We start from the raw sequence: 25,183 nt of genomic DNA on the forward strand, positions 1-25,183 counted from the left end.
GGCCCTGGGGGTCTTCAAGAGGAGGTTAGATAGGCATCTGGCTGGGGTCAGCTGAACCCAGCACTCTTTCCTGCCTATGCAGGGGGTCAGACTCGACGATCTATTGAGGTCCCTTCCGACCCTAACATCTATGAATCTGCGTTTGCTACACAGCAGGATACAGTTTTTACCCATCAGTGTAAAACCAGAATATAAGTGCAGATCAGTCCTAAGGGAGGTAACAGTAGCACATGATCTTGGCAGGAATAAAGCCTCAGTTGCTTTAGTTTCAAGAACAATTTTCTTTTTGTGAGGAACTTTCCTGAGTTTGTGGAAATAGTTGTCCTGTGTTCTCTGGGTTTGCGGCCATACATTCAGAGAATTCTCATTTTCGCCGACTTTCTTTCCTCATTTTCCATGGGAGCCCTGCCGCCTCTCTGTCCCAGGCACCAGGCTGGACTAATGGCATCCTATTCCTTGTGCATGTCACTCATTTCTGTTAGGTGTCCCATCTTGACCTTGGAACATGTCCCACCTTTCTGTGGCTGACTCCTTGATCCAGAGGGCAGGGGGCCAACACTTGGCTTTGAATTGTCTCAGACATGGGATGGAAGAGAAATTGAGGGAATTATTTCTTGTTTAGAGGGGAAGGTGGCTTCCAAATCGGAGTAGTGCTTGAAAGATGAGATTGTGTTGCTTTGAGTTTCCAATACAAACAGCCAAATTGAGCTTTTGAGTACCAAAACTAGACAGAAGTGCTTGAAAATCCTCCAGGCCACATTGGTGAAGTTTCACACTGTCCTGATCACACTGTCACTCCAGAGGAGCAGAATAGCCAGTTGCTCAGTGAATTGTAGGAGAGGTGACGGTCAGGATCATGCTTCCATTGGAATGATGAATGGACATTCTGTGCCTTGGAGATTATCCCCCTTACACATGGCTTGCTTACCATTAAGAACAGATAATGTTTGTCATTGAACTCTCCCATTTATTGATAGCCAGACCAAAATATCATGGCACCCAGATCCAGACTGAGGAGAGAGAGTACTGACTAATTTTTTCACCCTCTCTTTCTTAAGGGAAGGGTGGGGAGATATTTTTTTGACAGGGATTCCAGGACATGGCTTCCCTTTGAGGGAGGGGGAATGGAATAAAAGTGCCCTTGGGTTTTAAGGTCCATGCAGAGAGTGGCAGATTGGCTTGCCAGTAAAACTGCAGGTCTTTGGCATTGATTCAGCCAGGGGAGAGGTGTTCTTGAAACAAGCTGGCTGCAGCTATGGAATAACTGAGGCTGGATGGAGGGGAAGTGAGAGCAGGGCAGCGTGATTTAGCGCAGGAGCAGGACGGGCACATGGAATCAGCTGCCTCCCTCCCGGGGCTGCCCCACCCCCCAGCTTTAACTTCGTACATGCCTGCTGGCAGCGGAAGCCGCTTGCCCGGGCGGGCGGACGGACGGGGGTCTGAGCAGGGGGATCATGCCACAACCCAGCAGCCAACCCTTCACGGCCTGGTACTGGGCCATGGCCCAGTGGTTGGAAACCTCTGATCCTAGTGCCTCTCCTGGGAAGTACTTGCCTGTGAGAGTTTTGAATCCCTGCTGGTGTTTAAGAGAAGAAAACTTTAATGGGAACTAGTACAGTTGGCAGACCTGTCCCTATGACATGGTTCTCCCCTTGGGCACAGCTACTTCCAAATGGGCGAATCATGCCTAGGGCTGTGTAGGATTTTCCTTATGGTCTTGTATGAAAGAGAGAAACCACCTGACACAATTGTCAGCGAGCGCCCAGGCCTACTTTTCCATGACTCGAAGTGTTTCATGCTGAGTCTTCTAGGTTTATCCCTTTTGGAGTCCCTAAAATGGCAAATTTAGAGAGAGTATGAAAATCTCATGTTTTGTGTTGCTGTGTTTGGAGGAGTACAATCCATTCCATGTATAGCATGAGCTACTCTTGATATTAATTTATTCAGACCCTGGGGGGTTTTTTCCTCTCTCACTTCGGGCAGGTGGAATAAACATAGGGCGAAACCAGGATTGTTATTTTTTAATATATTTTTTTGTAAGGCAACAATTCAGTGTGCAACTAAAGAACATTTCAGTGATGAACTCACATATAAATGATGGGAGCTGAAATAATAGAAACTACATTCATCAGTAAATTGGCTCCAAAGGGCAGCATCAGTGTTTCTTCTTTATCAGAATAATTGATGATTCTCTCTGGCTATTAACAGCACAGTATCTCTGTAAAATGCACAGGTTGATGGCTCTCTCTTTTTAATAGTTTTTTCTCTTTTCCGCTAGAATGGAATTATGTCTGGATTGATGCAAATGCTTCTTCTGAAAGTCTCTGCTCACATCACGGAACAGCTGGGAATGGCCCCAGGAGGGGAATTTAGGGAGGCTTTCAAAGAGGTAAGGGCTGGAAGTGCTTCCATCTAAAGTAAAAATGATCAGTTGCTTGTATGCCAGTCAGATGAAATAAAGCTGCTTATTTGGCTAGAATGTTCTTTTCAAATACCTGTCTTACTTGTCGTGAGGTAAGAATCATCCTCTTGTAAGTGAAAGGCGAAGTGTAAAGTAAGAGAAACATTTGTTTTTGTGCCCCTCCCTGCTCCAGACTGATGGAGGCCCTACATAAGGGCCTTGAATTCTATTCTTCTTCCTACCCCTGCAATCTCTCCTGGTATTATTATTATTATTGAAATGTTGCTGTTTCTCTCTTTTGTCTCCCAATATTATATTTACATTAAAATGTCATGCAAAATATTGCTAATCCAGATCCCATTATGTGATATCAATATAGATAATATTATATGTAATAACTGGGGGATAATTAATGTAGTTGTTAAGAGTTGCCCTGTTTAATAGAGGAGTAGTTCAGTAGAACTAACTAGTACTGTGTTTGTTATGGAAAGAAGTTGAGCATGTGTAGGTGTGGCAGAATTCGACTTTTATTTTTTATTTTTTTAATAAGTTTGACAGATAATATCAATTTTTTTTTAAAGCATTTATTTAAATTTTTATCAATTTCAATTTTCAGGACTGTGAAATTAGGAGTGTAGAGGGCAGACAACTTATTAATGATAGTATAATGTTAAAAGCTTTATGATATCACGTCAAAATATAAAAAGTAAATATCCATAAAACTGTAAAATGTGACTATTGTAGGACTGCCGCCAGCTGAGTGGTAGGGCTGCCTTGAGTCCCTCTCCACTCACCTGTAGCTCCCTTGTCTGCTTTGTCACTTCCTCTTCCTTTCTTCCTAGTCTCCAAGGGTTTCTGGGAGTTGCAGTCCAAACTACAGCCAGCCAGGTGCTGTAGGGACTGTTTCCCCTGTCAGCACGTACTCCATCAGCCATTATTTTTCTTACGCCCTCTTTCTATAAATTTTTATTATTATATTTGAAATATTTTTTCACTGGTCTGTGAGTGTGAGGTAAAATCAGTGTTTATCAACATGTACCAGTAAAAATTGAATCCTGCCAAGCCTAGTCATAGTTATGGGAGAGGAGCAAGTACAGCTTGTTACGCAGACATCTGAAGGACATGGGGAATGAGTTGATAGGAACGTGAGGTTGGAGACCTTCAGGCTCAAACTGGCTCCTGTAAAATAAGAACTGGATTCTGCTGGCTTTGTGTTCCTGGCAGCCACCAGTATGTTCTCTTTTTCACCATTTATTTTGTCTTTTCTTGTTAGTAGCAGAAAGCACCAGCTCCATGATGAAAAGCATATACAAAACAATAGGTGAGCTTTTTGGGTAGGGATGAATGATGCTATAAATCAGGGGTATCAAATTCACTTCAGGCTCTGGGACAGATGTAGACCACAGGGTTCACCCTGGGCCAGATCCGTAGGGCCAGTGGCAGGTCTAGTAGGTGCAGACCAGCTGCACCAAAGCCAAATGGCAGGGGCAGAGAAAGCAGCTGCAAACTCTCTGCCACTCCGGCCATGTGTAGCAGGGCTCGCTCAGGTGACCTGAATTGTACAGCAGGCCACACTCCTAACTTCAGTGGTTAGTCAGGCTAAATGGAATAGCTATGTGGGCCAGCCATAGCCCATGGGTCACCAGGCTTGATGACCCCTCTCTAAATGAACAGAACCTACTAGGAACTGCAATTGGAGTAAAAAAAGTCTGTGACTAGGAGTTTGGAGAAACCTTAGTTCAGGGTCCAGAGGATCCCCCAACCAGAACTGAGTCGAGATGTCCTGTTTCTAACATAAAAAGGAAGCAAACCTTTGTAGTTATCTATGTGGAAGTCATAATGGGAGGAGCACAACACAAAAATTCTGTGCGTTGGTGTTACGTATGATGGTAACATGAACAAGTTGGAAATATTCCTTGGTTCTGTATCTACTTAGCAATGCAAAGTAAACTGTTTTTTAGTTCTTTGCTGTAAGTCATGGAAGAAGCCTATCTTGGAGCTCAAGATGGAGAGGTCAGACTGAGTAATGAATTGGATGCATTTGGAAGCTGAGGGTGAACCTCTCTGCTCAGCATCATTTGGAATTTGACATGAAGTTTTCCATACTCATAATTTTGACTTCCTCAGAACAATTTAGTGTAGGGCTTTGGTTCAGTAATAATGCACAATGAAGTACTTGGTTACACTGAACATGTTCATGCCTATGGTATGCTTTAAGAAATGTGCTTGAAGATGAGTATGACATGAATCACAAATATCCATTTTCTTGGAATGGTGAGGGGAGCAACAAGAAGGTTGTGTAGCAGCTGACCAACACTGTTCAGAATGACATTGTCCAGATATAACCCAAAGCACCTGTATTCTTGATGTAAATTTTAAAATGCTGCTACTTTGTCTCTTTTTCTGAGAGTCTTCAGTTGGAGGAGGAGAGGGGAGTGCGCGATATTTGGAATGGGCCATAAAATTCCTCAAATACCAGTTGTTCCATTATTTTAATGCCTGCTGGGGGCCTGTGGCTCATCTCAATATATGGGCTAGGTTCATGATGTGGATAGATCTTGCTTAAAATTTGTTTTTTACTTGTGACTTTCTCCAGATATAAATATGCGCCTCGGTCCCAGTCCAGCCATTTACTATAGATAGAAAGAATGCCTTTTTTTGCATTTATCTAGCTAGATGCCTGATGACTCGCTTAATAAGGTTAAGAGGGTCATTTTGCCTTTGATGTAAACAGTTCTGTGTTTTTACTGTAATATCCATTGTATTTCATGGATTCCTTTCTGAGATATTACACTGAAAACAAAAATATTATTTACTACAAAATATAAAATTATTCAAGTATGATGGCACTTATTCTTGTTTTCTTAGTATTCCCTAGAGTACATGGGTTACTATAAATACTAATGTATTTCATAATGTTGACATAAATATTAACATTGTCCTAATGATCTGCTAGTGCTGCAGCATGTAATGCTAGTTGGTACTGTTGACTACGAGTAATATGTGCCTTCTCTTTCAGGCTAGCAAAGTCCCCTTCTGCAGGTTCCATCTGGGGGACAGACCGATCCCTGTTACATTTAAGAGAACCATTGCTGCACTTTCTCTCTGGCAAAAAGTCAAGCTTGCTTGGGGCCTCTGCTTCTTATCTGACCCTATCAGGTATGAATAAGTCTGTTACCGTTATTCGTGATGGGTAGATCAGCACTGTCAGCTTGACTTTAGTGGAAGCTGAAAGTCTTTAGCAACTGCCTTAAGTGATCAGGCCTGAAATCCACAAAAGGGAAGCATTTTCCATAACCCCTTACTCCTGTACCAGGTGCAATGGCATAAGTGTGGTGCCACTGACTGAACTTGACCTGCTGTCGTCAGCATAATGCTGCTTACCTCAGTCAGGTTGTTCCACAGACTTTGAGGGTACCCTGGATGAAAGGATTTTCACCATAAAATGTACTTGTTATCCTACAGATGTTCATTTGAAAATAACACATTTATTGCCAACTTTTCTGGTCCTGTTCCAACCCCTTTGTGTCACCAAGAATACCAAAATGTATCCAGAATTTAGGTATCACTAGCAGCCTGGGGGAGAATTCTCAGCCACGTATTTGAGGGAGGCAGTTTCTATGCCAACCTCCTCCTCAGTTTGGTGGATGGAGGGATTGTGATAGGGAGAAAGCGGAGCTTCACTGTGCTATTCACAGTTTGTTGTGGTCTTTAAGGGAATGCAGCTTGCTGTCATAATTCACTTCTGGACTAGAGCAGCTTGAGTGCTGAGACAAAATAAGCAGCTGTCTGTGTTGATTAGATCTTGGCATGGAGCAGAACATAGCCCATAAACTTTAAACATGGCTGATTGTCTGATTAGTTAATACTGTATGTGTAGAAGACCTTTGTTAACTTTCCGGTAGGGAGTACAGCAATATAAAGCTTCCTATTTTCATTGTTCAGAGTCAGGTAAAGACCCAAGTTTTATTGGAAGCAACTAAATCATCCATCTTCCATGCTAGCTTGTATGCACATATTTTCCAATTGAGTTGTGTAACTAGTATGTGACTCTCTTGATCCTTTAACTAACAATTTATACGCAGAATTTAGGATTAACTAATGTTCTTCACTAACAGTCTGTGGCATGAATTATGCTACTCATTTTAAGAAACCGTATTCCTTGTCCATGCAGTTCCTTTCTACTTGCCCCAAGAAGATGTTGATTATTCAATTGAAATAGTAATATAAGGCACATTTGCATTTAGGTCCTTACATAGCTGAGTTTAAAATCTAACTATGGATATGACAAGAAACAGTGATAGGACTAGAGGAAGTAAGGAAAGACAGAGTTGCAGTTAAAATCACATGGTTATTCAGTTTTGGTAGAATTGCACCTTGCTGGTTATGTGAAGTATTTTTGTAAGTGTCTATATTTTGTTTAAATTAATTGACATTGACTTTGCTTCTGAGGCGCTACATAGAAAATCCACATAACATTTCTGCTTCTACTTCTCCTTGTCTCCAATTGCAGTGCCCCAAACCCTGTGTATTTATGACCCAGCAGTTCAGAAACTAAGCAAATAAAGCACATTTTGGCATCAGTTCTTAATACATGGGGTACCAAAGCACCCACTCACTGGTTCCTGGTAAATGTATCTACATCAGTGGTTCCCAACCTTTCTTTTCTGCAGAGCAGGATGGGGTGCATGGAGCTGCCTGCCTCCCTCCCGGAGCTGCCCTGCCGCCCAGGACATGACTGCCACTTACCCAGAAGCTGCTCACCCAGGCAGATAGTCAGGGGGTCTGCATGGGGGCTCATGCCACAACCCTGCAGCCAACCCAGGCCGTGGTTTGGTGGTTGGGAACCTCTGATCTACACCACAACCATGAAAACAAATGTAAAGCTAAACATACACAGAGACATTATGGTAATATATGGCAAATGTTTTGAGTGCTCTGCAGCTTCTTACTCCTTACCTCCCACTCATTGCTTGTGCTCCTGTTCAGGGGACTGACCACTTGGGACTTTGATCACAAATTACCTTGTCTATGTTCATGTGGTCTCTTAGGAAGTGCCTTTTTTTATTCCTCTCCCTTAGCATAGGTACTTCACAAAACGATGACTCATCTGCTTATTGAGGAATGCTTGACACTGCTCTTTTGAGGGCCAGTCAGTAAAAATTCTTGATTTTTCAGGGAGAAGCAGGATTTTGCTACATTTTCTAAGTAATACTGCTAGTTTACACATCATATGGTAATGAATAACTTCTGCCAGAATGCTGTTAGATAAATGACCCCCTCTTCTGTCTGTTTTACTAAGTTCAGGGTTTTTGCTTAAAATATGAGCTTAGGGTTTCTTTTATAGACATGAGTTGTATGGATTTAGTATGATGCTTCAGAATTTTTGTTTTTATATGTCAATATTGGACTTCCAAGAGCATAATACAATCACTGAGAATATTTATCTTTCTTTCAGTAAAGATGATGTGGAGAAATGTAAACAGAAGGATTTATTGGAGCAGATGATGGCTGAAATGATTGGAGAATTTCCTGATCTTCATCGAACAATCGTCTCTGAACGAGATATTTTTTTGACCTACATGTTGAAACAAGCAGCTAAACAAATAGAACTACCTCGTGCTTCAGAAGGTAATGACTTTATGTAGGACATATTCTTTATGTAGGACTCTAAGATTGTACTTTCTCTTAGCAAATCTGGAAAGTTTTGATGCTATGCAGTGTAGGCAGGGTCCACGTGTAATTTATAACTTCATGTCTTACAGTGCATAAAAAGAAGGGAGAATATTGTTAATATTCCATAAGAAGTAGCAACATTACCTCCTTAGAGCAGGGGTGGGTAAAATGGTGGATCTGGCCTGCTGTCAGACTCCATTTCCCAGCAGCCCCTGCCCACCTTGCTTCAGCCAGCCCTGCGCCCTGGCAGCACTGCTGGGGCTGGTCTCCATGGAAACCCTGACCCTGTATTGTCCCTGCTGAGGTCTCCATGGAAACCGGCTGCAGCAACATGGACAGGGGCTGCTGGGAAATGGAGTCCACCATGGGCCCAATCCAGTCCACAGACCAGACTTTGCCCGGTCCTGCCTTAGAGGGATGAATGTTCTTTGAATAATAAACTCCTCCTTTTTCTGATGTTTTTTTTTTTTTTTAACTGGAAAATACTAATTGGCCTGAGAACATTTGAAAACTGTAGGCAGTGAATGTTACAGCACAGGATGGGATCCAAGTCTTTATATATAAATTTGAGGAAGTATGGGCATGCTGACTTACTTGTGTTTCTCTGGGGTGTAGGTTGGAGCCGCGTTGGTCTAAGGACATAGGGAGACAAGGGTGTTTGTGCCTGAAAGCTTGCTAAGAAATATTTTTCCAACTATTTGAGTCCGTCTAATAGTACATATCAGATTTACCCAAAGAACCTTGTCTGCCTGTGTTTCTCTGGACACTGAAAGCAGTTGATCATTTGTGATCTGCAGTTGCTCAGAGTGCATAATCATAGCAAGTTATGGATTAGGTTATCTCATGCCTGATAGCTCAAGAAGATATTACGTGTAATAATTTCAGCGTAGTATTGCAGACACTGTCTGAAATTTCATAGAGGGAAGAGTGTGCTTGTGCTGCTGTTTTTCCCTTGCATGGTGTTTCCCCAATGCTGCCAGCTAGAGCAGCAGTAGAGTAAAACTTTGGAAGCTCTTTCAGTTTGGCTGTTGGGCATGATTGGGTCATGAGCAGTGGCCAACTTTTATTTGATCCAGTTTCCCAGCACAGTGGGATTATTAGTTGGTGGCTCTTATGTAAAGCTGTGCGTATGGACACATAACTGATGCAGTTCATGGAGACCTCCAGTACCAACAGTTGGGAAAGCCTGGTGAATGTCTACCTCATGTGCCAAGTTACAGCCCCTTTTTTGACTCTCCTAGAATCACATTGTGAAGTTCTGGCTGCACTTTCCCCCACATTGTTTCCTCTATGCAGGCCTTCTTCATAAAGACAGCAGACTTCCTCATCAGCCTCCTCCTGGCACCAATCCAGGAGGAGGAACCTCAAAGGGTACCTTTTCTGCAGCTCTGGAGCCCACTTCCCTCCCCCAAAGACTTTGCATCGCTGCAGCAGCAGCCACTGACCTCTTGGACTCCTTTGTGGGGGAGTATAAATTGTCAAAAAAGATCTCGGCTTGGTATTGTCGTCTTGTGCCCTTATTTAAACCTTTGACCCCTGCTTTCCTTGTTCCTGTTTTTATTGCTTCACAGTTCCAGAGTCATTTTTTTTCTAGATTTGGTGTTCCCTTCATGAAGGGAGGGGCCTTTGGTTATTTTAGGCCCTCTATCTCAGAGTACGCAAAGACTTGGCCGGGTCGTGACAGAAGCAGTAGTTGTCATGTAGTGTGTGAAACAGCCCACTATGCTCTTAGCATAGTGCTCTTAATGAAAGAATTTACAAATTTCTTTTAAAATTCTCTAACAAATACCAGAGCACAGTAGTGGAGAAAAGAGTTTAGGATTTTGCAAGCGACTCAGGAGTCCCCGCTCACAGTTGCATCTAATTTGTTATCCTGGAAATATCCTGTACGAGAACAGCAGGACAGCATTTGCCTCATACGTGGTTGAGTCTGGCGTGGAGATGTGGCAAAGGAAAGAGGGAGGGTGGATTAGATTCATTCACTGAAAAGAATGTGGTTTGAGGGATACAAACAGAAGGGAAAAGGAAAAACAGAAACTGATGGAGGAGGTGGGTAAAGATAAAAGCTGTTTGGAAGCAAATTAAAATTCAAAGGAAAGAAGAAAGGAATAATTTTGGAGGAAATTGTACCTCAGACTTTTCATTTATTGATTTGTAGCTGAAAATCTCAAGACACAGATTCTCCCTTTGTGTACCATGTGCAACCAGAAGCTGAGCTGCCTCTTTCCCGATTCATTCAGTTATGTCCTAATTCAGCATGATAATGTTGCAAATCTCTCATTTGGCAATCAGTTTGTCATGTCAAGAGCACTAGTGTGTATCAAGCTTGAAGTCTTATTTTCTTTTCTATGGAAAGAGCTTTGATTTCGCCCACTAACTGGGGGAGAGAATCAGAATTGCAGTGGTGCCAGTTATGTTTCTAAAGGATTGCTGCAACACACGAGCTTTGGTGGTTTAAATAGTTTATGCCATATTTTGAATGCCAGATTCTCTAATAGCATCTCGAATCTTGTTCCTGTGGCTTTGAGGAGACTAAGTAGCAGGTGCAAATTTTGAGGATGGGTCAAGGCTCCTTTTTTGCTTATACGTAAGCAACAGTGCAGCTGTGAACATGAAAGATCTTGGTGCCAGCAGTTACCAGGCCAGAACAGAGACTGGAACTGGGATTCTCAAAACAAAAATAAAGAAGCCCATCAGGTGCTTAAAAACAGAGCAAGTCTCTAGTTATGCAAAGATATGCGTGCACACTGAACTTTCTGCTTTGAGGAGGTCAGTGCTGAAATTGGTGGAGCTCCATATATGTGCAGTGATCCACCTAGCTGGATTAGGACCCAAATGCATTTGGCTTCATACTTATGTGGTCACTAAACTCAGGCCCTAATTCCAAGGGAGCAGACCTCAGAGGTGGGTAGTTGAGAGAGACATGTCACTACATGTGACATTTTCAAATTTAGCTTCCCATGCCAAGTATTTTCTATTTAATCATGTCTGCTAGAGTATGATATAGTGAAGGCAGGGCCCAAGTTTAGATCATTCAAGACTTCAAGGATCATCGTCAACAATTTAGAATTCTGCTGGTAGCCAATAGGAAGGCAAGGCAGACAGTGCAGCAAATCGTATGTGCTTGTGACAGCCCAGATCCCTGAGGGCTGCATTCTGCACAGCTGGAATAGCCATGGTGACTTAAGTCATCATATCATATCACTTTTTCCTAGTCAAGGTCAAGCCCTGCCCACTAGCTGCTGAACTGGGGCCAATTTAGACAATGTAAATAGCTTAGGGGTGACCTATACCTATAGGCAGCCTGTGCCTCTTTGAAATTGTTTAATTGGAAAGATTGGTGATTTGTTTTTTTTAATTGCTTGCAGATTGCCACTGCTTTTTTCACTGCAGAGCAGATTGATATATTATTTTCCCCCCATTTTCTTTCTTAGCTGAACCCAGAAAATGTATCCCATCGGTTGTAGTTGGTGTGGTTGGGATGGGTCACGTGCCTGGAATTGAGAAGAACTGGAACATTGACTTAAACATCCAGGAAATAATGAGGTAATATTATTCATTTATTAAGCATTAATTGAAGGCAAAAGCCAGATTGGTCCTTTATTTGCTTCCATTTTGGGCATCACAACCCGGAGGTTGATTCAAAAAATGGGTTTAGCAACATGTTCTAGGCTCCCTGCATTGTAAATGGGGAGTCAGATGCCTCCAAAGGGTGATTTGGAGAGCTTGGATGTTGAGCAGGGAACTGCCTAGAGCTAAGTCAATAGGAATATAATGGGTGGGTCTGAACTCTTGGTCCTTTTTGAAGTTTTTGCTCTTGAATCAGAACTGTCCTTAAGTGCCACCAAGGCACTTGGAATCCAGAGTAACAGGGAGGTACCTAATTGGTGTGATGAACTTTCTGTGTAATAGCTTGGTTGGAGCACTTAGGATGCAGGATCCCTAGGATATAGCTAGGGACCTACTCAAACATGAGAAATCAGGTGATTTCTACAAAATCTGTGTGGGGAGGGGAAACTTACTGAAAATAAAACACTGGCTCCCCGGTAGGAGTCAGCAGTCCTCATAGCTGCTGCAGCCTAGTTGCGCAGCCTGTCAGGGAAGAGGAGTAGGCAAGATGGCTGCCACCACCCACCCCCCCACCCTCGCCCTTGCTGGTGATTGGCTGAGAAGATTGCCTGTCCTGCAGTCCTGCCCCTCTCCACCAATCAGCAGTGAGGGTTGGGGCTGCATGACAGCCAGACCTCTCCAATCAGTGTTGAGGGGAAGAGGGGGGCATTGGGGCCCCTTGGCCAACTCGAGTTCAGTAGACCCCTACATATAGCTTCTCCAAAGGGTTTTCACAGAGGGAGCGTGAGTCTGTGGTGTGCTGGGTATTGGTTCCCACTGGTGAGTTAGGAAGAATTTGCCTTTTATGATCAGGTCACAAAGGCCATGGACGCAGGTGTCGCGGTGGATGTAGTCTTTCTGGACTTCAGCAAGGCCTTTGACACCGTCTCTCACCCCATCCTAATTAATAAACTAGGCGACACTGGCATAGATGCCTACACAGTCAGATGGATTGCAGATTGGCTGAAGGGTCGCACTCAGAGGGTGGTGGTGGATGGATCATACTCGACTTGGGGGGAGGTGGGTAGTGGAGTCCCCCAGGGCTCGGTCCTGGGGCCTGCGCTGTTCAATTTCTTCATCAGCGATCTTGATGTTGGGGTGGAAAGCAACCTGTTTAAATTCGCTGAGACACCAACATTTGGGGGGAGGTGAGCATGCTAGCAGGGAGAGAGAGATTGCAGAAGGATCTGGATAGGTTACAGGGGTGGGCAAACAGGAACAGGATGTGTTTCAATACGGACAAGTGCAGGGTGCTGCACTTGGGTAGTAGGAACCAGCAGCACACTTATACGATGGGGAACTCCCTACTTGAGAGCACGGAGGCGGAAAGGGATCTTGGTGTCATTATTGACTCCAAGATGAACATGGGCCGACAATGCGAGGTCATGGTTGGCAGGGCTAACCGGACCTTGTCGTGCATCCACAGGTGCATCTCGAGTAGAGCCAGGGAGGTGATCCTCCCCCTCTATGCGACGCTGGTCAGGCCGCAGCTGGAGTATTGTGTCCAGTTCTGTGCGCCCCATTTCAGGAGGGATGTGGACAACATGGAGAGGGTCCAGAGGAGGGCCACCCGCATGATCCGGGGACAACAGGGCAGACCCTACAGTGAGAGACTGCGGGACCTGAACCTATTCAGCCTCCACAAGAGAAGGCTGAGGGGGGACCTGGTGACCGTCTATAAACTCACTAGGGGGAACCAGAAGGGTTTGGGGGAGACGCTGTTTCCCCTAGCCCCCGCTGGCATAACAAGGAGTAATGGGCACAAGTTGATGGAGAGGAGGTACAGATTGGACATCCGAAAAAACTACTTCACAGTTAGGGCGGCTAGGAGCTGGAACCAACTTCCAAGGGAGGTGGTGCTGGCCCCTACCCTGGGGGTCTTTAAGAAGAGGCTGGATGCCTACCTGGCTGGACTCATTTGAGTCCCGTTTTTGTTTTTAGGGTTTTTTGTTGTTCTCCCGCCCTGGCGGGGGGTCGGGCTAGAAGATCTATTAGGTCCCTTCCGACCCTAATACTATGAAACTATGAATTTAGGAAGCACCCCAACGAGATTCTGGATTGTAGTTCAGGCAGGAGGTAGGTGCTTAGCTGCTGAAACAGGGGTTCTTGCCATATTCTGAGAAGCCTGGATTTAGGAGAAGTTTGCTGTCCAAAACATAGGTACTAACCGATTGCAAGTATCAAAGGGATTTTGTGGCCACTGTAGTCAGATTATTTTGTATTATTTTTTGTAATTGAAATGCCTAAATTCTACCTAAGCCCACTTAGGTGTCTAGTTAACCAGTGTGGGTTCTAGGCGTAAGTCATTCTTTTTTTTACTGCAGCAGAGAACAGTAATGAATTAATGTGCAATGCTGGCAGATTGTTCTTACAATAAAGATAAAGGGGCTATAAAGAATTAAAAATGAACAGATCTGGTTTTCCAGGGTAATTCATCTGATGAGAAAATTACCTTGCCTTAGGAGAAAATGTATTGATCTATGTATAATGCTGTTAAAATGAACGTAGGGTATGTGATTCTCAAAGACGAGACCTGCAATTTGTGAAAGAAAGCTTCTAATATACTTTAGGCATAATAATATAGCTTATTATGGGTTTCTTTACTTTTGTTTTGTTCAAGTAATATACAAAGTACAAATGTTGTTGATGTATACACACAGATGCTTAGTATACATTTAAATAGCAAAAATAATCTTTTTTTGATGTTCTTGTTTAAATTTAAGCCACACGTGTGGATGGCCGTTTTATATCAAAGGACTTCATAACATTTAATCTAACAAGTATTCAAGATGCCTCAGGCTAGTTCTGTAACTACTGACTTATCCTTCCTGTTGATGATGGCTCATTATTCTTAATGTAGTTCCTAGGAAATAGGGTTTGCCCATCAGTTATCTCTGTTAACTTGCATTAATAGTACATTTGTCAACATTTCCATTAGGGAAAAAAGAATCCAGAAAAGCTGGCTGTACTTTTAAGTAGGCAAAATCCTTTGCTGAAAGGAGTACTTCCGGGGGGCAAGGGGAGGGACTTTCTGGTGCCAAAGGTCAGGGGTTAGGGGGCGGGACTTCTGGTTACAAGATGGCAATCAGGGAGAGGGGAATCTGTCAAAGGGCGGGGCTACCCATGCGGTCCTTGACAGCTTGCCAAAACTCGGTAAGCGGTCTTCTGCCTGAAATAATTGCCCACTCCTGCCCTAACCACTTCTGCCATTACTCTTGGCTGTTTGCATCCTTCCCTATCTTTGCTGCCAACTATATTTATCATCTGGTAGCTGCCCCTATTTGTAAAAACCAAAGTAAAAAAGGCATTAAATCCTTCATCCTTTCTATATCATCCATAACTAGATTGCCTTCCATATTTTTTAAAGAACCTGTGGTTTCTCTGGTCTTTGGACGTACTTGTAGAAGCCCTTTTTATTGCTTTTTATGTACCTTGTCACCTCCATCTCTAACTGTGCCTTGGCCTTCCTAATTTTCTCCCTGCATGCCTGTGCAATACTCTTATACTTGTCCCTAGTACAATGACCAGGTTTCCACTATTTTATAGGGTTCCTTTTTTAATTATTACTCCTTGAAGAGATTGCTGGCTAGCCAGGCTGACCTCCTGCTGCATTTCTCATTCTTTTGTTAATTTGATTTCAAAAAACATTTTTGTCCTGGTTTATGTGTGTTTGTGTAGTGTACACAGGGGTGATTGTATATAATAGTTTAAAATGAAGTCTTACTCTTGTATATTGTTGGAGGAGGTATAAGTTTGTGAAGGACTGTGGGTATGGAGGAGGGTGGGGGAGGGTATGGGTGTGGGGTGAGGGAGTGTGGGTGGGTATGGGGTTTGTGGGGGTTGCATGTGGGGGAGGGTGGCTGGAGTGTGAGGGGCTTTGGGTTTGGGGGGCTGCGTGTATGGCAGTGCAGGGGGGCATGTGTATGGTGTGGGGGGAGGTGTAGGACTTACCCTACGAACCCATGTGCACACACTCCCTCCCTGCAAACACATACCCACCCACACACACTCCTTCCTTATGAAAACACACCCAGGCACAACCCTCTTCCCCCCACCCCCGGAGTACTGGCTCGGCCGCATGCTCCCTGGTGATGCAGCCAGAAGCCGCGTGGTGCTGGAGCAGTGTGTGGACAGAAACACAGGGAAATGGCTGAGGGTGGGGCGAGGCTGGGCTGCTGCTCCTGTTGACAGTTTCCGCTGGGTCCTACTGCTCCTGGATCCTGTCATCTTTGACAGGCAACCAGGAGCAGATAAATATTTTCTAAATTTTTTAGGGTTCCTGCAGGTCAGATAGAATGGCCTGACAGGTTGTATTTTGCCCACACCTGGGTTAGGAATTACTTAGAGAAGCTAGATGCTTTCAAGCTGACAGGGCCAGACAGGATGCATGCTAGGGCACTGAAGGAACTGACTTAAGTAATTTCATAGCCATTCATTGCCTGTCCTTTTTGAGAACTCATGGAGATTAGGTGCAGTCCTGGATGACTGAAAAAGGGCAAATATAGTGCCTGTCTTTAGGTAAGGGAAGAAGGGGGATCCAGAGAGTTGCAGACCAGTGAACCTGACCTCCATATCTGGAAAGATCCTAGAGCTGATGCTCAAGGAATCCATTGTGAGGCACCTAGAGGAGGGGAAGGTGATCAGGAACAAGCAGCCTGGATTCACCAAGAGCAAGTCATGCCTGACCAACCTGATGTCTTTCTGTGATAAGGTGACAGGCTCTGTGGATGTTGGGAGAGCAGTGGGTGTGATGTACCTTGACTTTAGCAAAGCTTTTGACACTTTCTCTCTCAACATTCTCATTAACAAGCTAAGGAAATAGACTAAATGAAAGTACTATAAGGTGAATAAAAAAAACTGGCTACATAACCATGTTCCACAAGTAGTTATCAATGATTTGGATGTTTAGTTGGGAGGAGGTCTCAACCGGGGTTCCCCAGGGGTCTGTCCTGGGCATGGTAATGTTTAATATCTTTGTGAATGATTTGTATGACAGAATTGAGTGCCTGCTTAGCACATTTTCAGACAACACTAAGTTGGGTGGAGTCATAGATACTCCAGAGTATAGGACTAGGATCCAAAACTACCTAAATAGGCTGAAGAAATGGTCTGCAAACAATCAGATGAGATTCAACAAGGACAAGTGTGAAGTTGTGCACTTGGGACAGAATGATAGCACAAATACAGACTGGGGAATGACCAGCTAAGCTGAAGGTACTGCAGAGAAGGACCTGGGGTTACAAAAGACGATAAGCAAATATGAGACAACATTAGGCTCTTGTTGCAAAAGAAGCCAACAGCATATTATGCTGTATTAACAGGAATGTCACTGGTTCTTCTACTCTATTCAACACTGGTGAGGCCTGACCTGGTGTGCTGTGTCCAGTTTTGGGCCCCACACTTCAAGAAAGATGTGGGCAGTTTGGAAAGAGTCCATTTTGAAGCAATAAAAATGATTGGGGGCCTGGAAGGCAGTTCTTATGAGTAAGGATCTACCGAAATCATGCTGGAAGAGTGCTGTGCGGCAGCTCCTTTAATCTTGTTCTTTTCACCGCGTTTCACCACCCCTTGCAGCTGACTGGCAGAGGGGTCCCAGCAGCCCCACCACTTGCTTTTGATTGGCCAGGAGGCAAAAACCACAGTTTTAAATATGCTGTGGTTTTTGTCTCCTGTCCAATCAGTGGCAAACAGCAGGGCTGCCAGGGTCCCTCCACCAATTAATTACCAGTTTTCAAGTACCTGAAGGACAATTATTGAGAGAATGGAGGTGAGTTTTTCTCTGTGGCCATAGGAGGTAGGACTAGGAGCCATGGCCTCATGCTTCAGCAGAGAAATCTAGATTGGAGATCAGATCAGGAGGAACTTTCTGACTCAGCGTGGTCAGGCCCTGCAACAGGCTACCTAGAGCAGCTCTGGAATTTCCATCCTTGGACTTTTTCAGAAGCAGATTAAACAGACACTTGGCTGTGCTGGTTTAGTCAGGATGATCCTGTTTTGAGCAGGGGGCCATACTAGATGATGTTGTGAGGCCCCTTCCAATACTACTTTCCTATGATCCTATTAGAAAAGTGGAACAGTATGGAACTGGTTTGCCTATTTTCATGCCTACAGAGATGATCCTTGCAAGTCAGAGTTAAGGCACACTGATAGACTGTCACTGAAGTTATACTAACCCTGCTCCACCCCCCCACCTGTCCTCTTCCCACCCTCACTCACTCACTCTTCTTGGAAGATGTGCCTTGCCCCATTACAGCATGAGACTTCATCACAAAGCTTGCGCATTGTGACTGTAATCCTTCTAAACTTAAAATTTGCCTTTGGATGTCTTCTTATAATTCATGCGTGGCAAAGTGATCCTGAAAACAATATTTCTTAGAATTCTGTATCAAAGTGTGTGTACTTCCAGTGTATTGAGTTTGACATCATCATATATTGAACCTAATGCTAAGTATACCTTACTATATCCTTTGAGTCGCATACAGTGGTGATTTAGATTATCTCCTTTCTGGGTTATTACTGTAGAGTAACTAATAGAAGGATATAAGCTATTAGGTATCTTTCCCTGACTCTGAACAACATGTGCTCACACTCCTGAGTTAGGCTGGCTTCTAATTCCTCAGTGTGCAAGAGTTTGTCCATATGAAAAAAATGGTGCCATTGTCACTAAATCAATTTCTAACCAATTTGGTTTATGCCAGTGCAAATGCTTAATATAGGCAGGTCCCACTCCGTTTAAATCATAGTTTAAATGTGTGTCTGTTATGGATTTACATAGTTGTAGTTAATTGTAGACATTTATTTGTACCTGTGTTTTTTAATGCATCTAAGGTTCAGACCTCCTTTAAACCCCTGACTATTTAATTTTTATTAAGTAAATACCTGTTTATGATGTCACCCATCACCTCTGGGTTTTTATTCTTTTTAACTAGATGAGTGATAATATTAATAATTCTGCCTACTATTTACATTTTGTTGTATTCTTTACAGCAGTCTTGGAGATTTTGATGGTATGAAGGGTATGACAGGTTCCTCAGGCCTTAAAGTTTGTGCCATATGTGCCTGGACATGTACTATAGTTACCCCTACATTTGCAGTAAGATATTGAAAGAATAAATTGATTTGACCATTTGCTTGCTCTGAATGTATCTGTTCCTTAATAGTTTTTCCTCATGAGTAAGCTAGTGCTATAATGACAGTAGTAGTGGCAGAAATGATCAGTTTAATCTAGAGGTGAAATACCCTTCTCTTTCAGTGACATGAAATGCTAATTTTGTTTTCTTTTACTTCAGTGTGCCTCCTCCATCAACTTCGAGTAAAGTTCTGAGCCTTGTCATAAAGGCAACATTTTTCGGACTGATGGGATATGGCTGCTACCGGATAGGACAAAGCACAGTACAGTTTATTCTCTCATGCCAACAGGTCTCTGTCTTCAGAGGATGACAGAAATTAGACCTTGGCATTGAACACCCATGTGAAATACTACTTGAAGAGTGGCAGAAAAGGGTGCTAAAGGCAACACATGAGAACTGGACTGAAAAGGAGGGAATTCTAATCAAAGACCATTTGATGCCGAATTGCTGTGTAATAAATGGATTGATATTAAAAGCTACACCAGCTGTGACCTGATGAATAAGTTTGCTTCCTAGTAAGTGTGTTATATGAAAGCACATGATGCCAGCTGGAGGTGAATGAATTGTCTGCATATATATATATATATATATATATAAAATCTCACGTTCATATTCCATATTATATACGTATATATAATATATATGTTTATGACTTAGTACAGACACCATAAAGATTGTGCATTCATGAGGTGGGTTTTTTTTCAGAGGAACAGAGCAACATAAAATATCTTAATAATGTGTTTCTGCTCAAAAGTGCAGGGACACTTGTCTGAGTGTTTTTCGGTATAATAATACCAAGTGATCGTTCCTGGTGCCAAGCACCTATGAAATGATTTAGAAGGCCATTGTCTTACTGAAAGATTTTTATACTTAAAGCATTTAGGTTTTTTAAAACTTCAGAGCTTTCCAAAAATATCAGAATGGTACAGGCTGTCATACGTATGTACACTAAGTTCCCTTATGAGCCTTATTGAAGAACGGAAATGTTGCCTTTAGAATTATATCCCTTGCTACAGACATCAATCCAATTTTTTCTCCTGTGTGGAAAAGGTATGGCCACAATGTTGTTGGAAGCTATTGGTTAACTTCCAGTGTTTACAGGGCACTCTGTCCCTTTGAATTAGGAATATAACTCATATTAATTAGTCAAATCTCATTGGCACCAAATTTGTATTGTAAAATGTTGAGACTAGCACTGCTGTATAACTTTCTGGTTCTCAAACCTTTCTTTACTTGGACAGTAAATCTAAGACTGAGACCTAATTATTGCCCACTTTTTTTTGGATATATGTAGATATTTTATTTGTCAGTATAATTATTTAGGGGATAGGTATTTCAACCTATTTAATAAAAAAGAAAATCCCAGTTTAATTTTTTTAAATAGCTGTGGGGTTTCAGGGTTACTTGCTATTTGTATATTGAATTATGGGTATTTCAAACTACTGTAACTTTAAAACCTTTTCAGTACAACTCTTTCTTTTAATCCTGTAGTCATCCTATTTTAGAATGCATTCTGTACTCCTCAAATGGAATTGGCCTTGATTTGTAAGTGTCCTCTGCAAATAACTGTTACCAGTCCAATGCCATAGTAATCATAACTGTTATTTCAATAAAATTAGAATCTACTATACCGTATGAAAAAGTCCCATCTACTGCTGGGGCTGCTATGCAGTTGCAAGATGATTAAATTCTATATCCATTATCATTTGCCTGGTTAGTTGGGTGGAGACCACATATGAAGGAATAGAGGCAGAGCCAAGAAGAGGTGGATTCTGATTTTCAGTACATTTAATAAAATTAACAAATGGTGCATCTGGTATTAGTGGAATCAATTTACAAAGCTCTGTGGGACATATCTTTGCACAATTTCTTATTTGCCCCAATTTATTCTGCATGCACCTTCTGTACAGTGTCTATTTGTAAAAGCTTTTTTAAGGCTTTTTCTCTTGTATCCTAAAAGAAACTGAGGAACTGATGGTATTGACTTTGCTAGAAGCTGGTCTGTTTGTAGGGCCTGGTACTCCTTTGCCTTCCACCTTGCATAGTTTTTTTTAGATCTTTATTTAACAGATGACTTAAGTGCATGCTTACCTTTTAAGCATATGCTTAAGTCCCTCATGATTCTGCAAAGTATTCAAGTATGAGGAAGTGGTTTTTTTTTAATTGGGGCCTTATACCGGTGCAGTGAATGTTACCAATTCAGAATGGCAGCGTTTTGGATCCGTTTTGGCACAATGGTGATGCAGGGCACTGTGGAATCATGTCCCTGCTCTTTAGCTTTCCATTTATTACTGTTTGAGAAATGAGCAATGATCTTTAATGAGCTCAGAAACATCATTAGCAAATGATTTTTAAGACATAATAGGGACCATGTGAATTCTGATTCCTTTATTTTTTTTGGTAAAGATTTAATAAATTGTTTACTATTAAGCAGTCCTGTTTGAATAATTTTATTACATTTTTTGGTGTACATTTTTAAAGAAGAAAGAAAAAAGCTTAAGCTCCTCCTCCAGGCTTTAGTGACATACCAAAAGTTTGCATTTTTTCTGAGATCTTTCTAACTTATATAGTTGAATATATTTAATGTTTTGCTTTAAAATATCTGCAAATGTATCTGTGCTCAGGAAATTTTACACACAAGAATAAATGTCTAAGGTAAATTGCAGACAAATGAGCCTTAAATGTGGGTGGGACTAAATGATTGTTTTGAAGCATTATTGCATATTTAATGTTCTCTGTTTTTTTCCTATGTGCAAAAAAAAAATCCACCCAAAAATGGTTACATGTACTACGACTTGCATGTAATAGTAAGTTACTCTTTTATTTGATGATTACCCAAATTTGTCGTGAAGTATGTTTTTCACTTTCCATACAAAATGTATAAACAAATTCTTGAAGCAAGCTGTTTGCTGCTAGGGAATTTGTTTTCCATCTTCCCACTATTGCAAACTGGCAGATCACAGAAACCCCTGTGCAAATGAATGCCTAATGAATTTGCAGACCCCTAACAGTCTTACGAATCCACATAAAAATGGTATTTACTGTATACTTGACGTGTTGTACTGTTTATGTAATGTGCAGCGTTTTAGAGCTCCAGTTATTTTCTTCAATGGTCTTGAGTCAATCCTTTCAGTGTTAACAGCATCCAGTACAACTTTTAAATATATGTTGATTTGTCCCAGCCCCAACTCGACCTTTATGAAGCCATATTGTAGGTTTAGGGAAATGTGCATTTGCTTTATGCATTTGTACATCTTACGTAAAGTTGAAGTATTTTTAACAAGCATGTGCCTTTAATCTAAAATGATTTAAATAAACAGCAGTATGTTCAGCAGCATAAAAATAAAATGTTTTAGCCACCATTTCTGGCAAGGCCATTATTTGTGGGTTGGTCATTTTTATATGACAACAAATACTGGTTAGCCAGCAGAGGTGCAGAATGAGCGTTCCCCCTAATGAATGAGAACTATGTGCTCAATTCTCCAGAATGCAAATTACTTTGGTTTGTGTCCCAGTTAAGCACATTCTGAAGTTCATGCACATTAGTAGTTCCACGTACTGAAGTGCTGTGCTTCTGTTTGGTACTAGAATGCTCAGCAGCACCTTGAAGGACTGAGCCCTATGAAAGAATAAAGGTGCAGGATTTAGTGGCAACATAAATTTAGAATCAGAATTTATTGAACCTTTTGAATTGGACCAGTAAATCAATAGGACCCTTACAAAATAATGGAATGCTACTTATACTCCTAATGTTCAAATTGCAATTTAGTATCAGTTGGGCCTGTGATAGACTATTCAATCAGTTGATGTTGCAAATCATACAGCCAATTAACTGCCTTGTATTCTGTGAACATATGTGTACCTGTGAAGAAAGGATACTTATTCTGCCCTATTAGCATAGAGCTCCGACTCTGATTCTCCTCACTCAGGTAACGCTACTGTCAAAGTATTGTGAGTTTTGTCGACATGAGGAGTGCTGGATGATGCCTTTTACATGAAAGCAGGCAGTATTTTTACATTTTAAAATAAATATCAAGACAAAGTGCTGTTTGTGGAACTCCCACATGACGTGCCAGTGAAATGATGAACTGAGTCAGCACAGCACTGTCTCAGTCGGGGCACAGTTGGGCAAGGTGGTGAGTAACCTGTGAAAATAATAAATGATAACTGGGTAATCTGATATACAACTGTGTCAACGGAAGTAGTTTAATCGAGAGAACAGATGCATATCCTCCCACATCTGTCCGTTATGGTATATTATTAATCTATTCCTTTGACAAGGAATGGAAGTTATCTGCTTTTATAATGTATTGTTTGATCACCAGTGCTGGATACTTATATGTGGCCTGAGCCAAATTAAATTATTGATGAGAAAGTCTGAAGTCATTTCACAGAGTTCCACTGGGAATTGTTCTTTGCAGTTCTGTATGTGTAAGAAAACCGTGTAGAAACCACTGATTGAGAAATATAACAAGTTATCCCAGAAGTGCCAGGCAGTAGTGGGAACCACGCTTTAGAAAGAGGAGACAAAGTTATTTGTGTGATTCTAAGATACACTTGTACATACTTGATTTTTCCTTCTTAAAATGAAATAAAGTTTAATTTTAGATGTTGGTGTTTCAGGGCTGATTTTATTCAAGTGCACCTTTAAAAGAAGCCTTTTCAAGAGAAAAGCCATCAATCTGTATAACAACTTCTACAGATATGCTAATAATGGACCATATCCAGTGTCGTACTGAGCACCCTCACCTGCCTTTTGAGATCATCCCTGTAGCTCTGAATTGCAAAAAAGGAGTAGTCAAGCATACAGATTCATAGAAAAATAGGGCTGAGGTCACCTAGTCCAACCCCCGACAAGAGGCAGGATCATCCCTATCCAAATCATCCTGTTTAAATCCATTGTCTAACCTATTAGTAAAACCACAGTCAGCCATGACACAGCCACAAGGCATGGCGCTATAAGCTGCCACAGGTAATGCAGTGGGCAGTAGTGGATTACTACTGTCTGCTGTGAGGGTTAAAATATGTTTGAGAAATTCAAGAAAGGGCTGCTACAGAGGAAGGCAAACACCCTGTTCCCCCTCTGGTCTGTACCAATCTGACCATGAGGTAATTTTTTTTCCTGACCCCAAATATAGTGATCTGTCTGACGCCGAATGGAGTGGCAGATCCTCTAGTCACATTTGTGTCAGTAGGAGCACTGGCACACTCCAGTTAAATTTCCCAGCCTTGGCTGCAGGCAACATCAATGCTTCCAAAGAAGGTACCTTCCTCCCCCTCCCGAATATGTGTAGCAACAGGAGGGGAAAAAAGTTTCTTCCTGGCCCCCCTGTGGCGACCAGCAAAGCCCCGAAGCATGGGAAATACCCATAGTAGAGCATTGGCATAACTACTCCTAAACCATCCCTAAGCAATGCTTGTCAAACCTCTTCTTGAACTGCTCAGTGATGGAGAGTCCACAACTTCCTTAGGCAGCCTATTCCACTGCCTCATTTCAGACAGTGAAGAAGGATTTCCTGATATCCTATCTAAATTACTTTGCTGTAACTTCAAAATAGATCTTGTGCCCATATAGATGAAATTGCCACTATAAATATATTCCCATTTTACTTGAAGCCATCAACAGTCAGTTTGTGCTAAGTATGTGAAAGGGGTGTAGGAAAATAGGCTGAACGGCTGTTCAGCTCTGTATGCTTTGCTCTGAGAGGCAGATGTGTAACTTGTCTAATTGCCATGCAAGTACAAGCTGGTTCTTCCTCCACCTTGGGAGGAAGAATCAGCATCATACTTACAGGCTTGGCAGTGCTATGCTTGCTAGCACCACGACCAAAAGAAACTTGGGGGTCTTGATTGACCACAAGATGAACATGAGCCACCAATGCGATGCCATGGCTGGCAAAACAAACCAAACTCTGGCATGCATCCACTGATGCATCTCAAACAAAATCAGGGTCGTCATCCTCCCACTTTACTCAGCCTTAGTGAGGCTGCAGCTGGAGTACTGCATCCAGTTTTGGGTCCCCCACTTCAGGAGGGACGTGGATAAGCTTGAGAGAGTCCAAAGGAGAGTCACCTGTATGATCAAAGGCCAAGAGAACAAGCCTTCCAAGGAGAGGCTGAGGGATTTGGGACTCTTCAGCCTGGAGAAAAGAAAGCTCAGGGGGGGACTTGGTGGCAGCCTACAAGTATATAAGGACCTGGGAGAAAAGTTGTTCACCAGGGCTTCCCAAGGAATAACAAGGTCTAATGGCCACAGACTCCTGGAAGGCTGATTTAGACAGGACATAAGGAAAAACTCCTTTACAGTCCCACTGTCCAGGGTCTGGAACAGACCTCCTCCCCCCCCCCCCCCCGGGGGGGGGCACAC

General features: G+C 42.4%; 1 protein-coding gene across 2 annotated transcripts in view; it reads left to right on the top strand.

The window, feature by feature from the left end:
* The window catches only part of TRABD (TraB domain containing), a 49,098-nt gene extending 29,692 nt beyond the window's left edge, over positions 1-19,406 (top strand). The window contains exons 6-10 of one of the 2 annotated variants that reach the window (XM_006016509.3): positions 2,279-2,389; positions 5,421-5,560; positions 7,860-8,032; positions 11,512-11,623; positions 18,976-19,406. In XM_006016509.3, the coding sequence (XP_006016571.1) occupies positions 2,279-2,389; positions 5,421-5,560; positions 7,860-8,032; positions 11,512-11,623; positions 18,976-19,126 (687 nt within the window). In that variant the 3' untranslated portion in view covers positions 19,127-19,406. The remainder of the gene's footprint in view (positions 1-2,278; positions 2,390-5,420; positions 5,561-7,859; positions 8,033-11,511; positions 11,624-18,975) is intronic. The other variant, XM_006016512.3, reaches the window with a different exon arrangement.
* Positions 19,407-25,183: the final 5,777 nt, after the last annotated feature.

Source organism: Alligator sinensis, unplaced genomic scaffold (genome assembly GCF_000455745.1).
Source record: "Alligator sinensis unplaced genomic scaffold, ASM45574v1 scaffold600_1, whole genome shotgun sequence".
Classification (NCBI taxonomy): domain Eukaryota; kingdom Metazoa; phylum Chordata; order Crocodylia; family Alligatoridae; genus Alligator; species Alligator sinensis.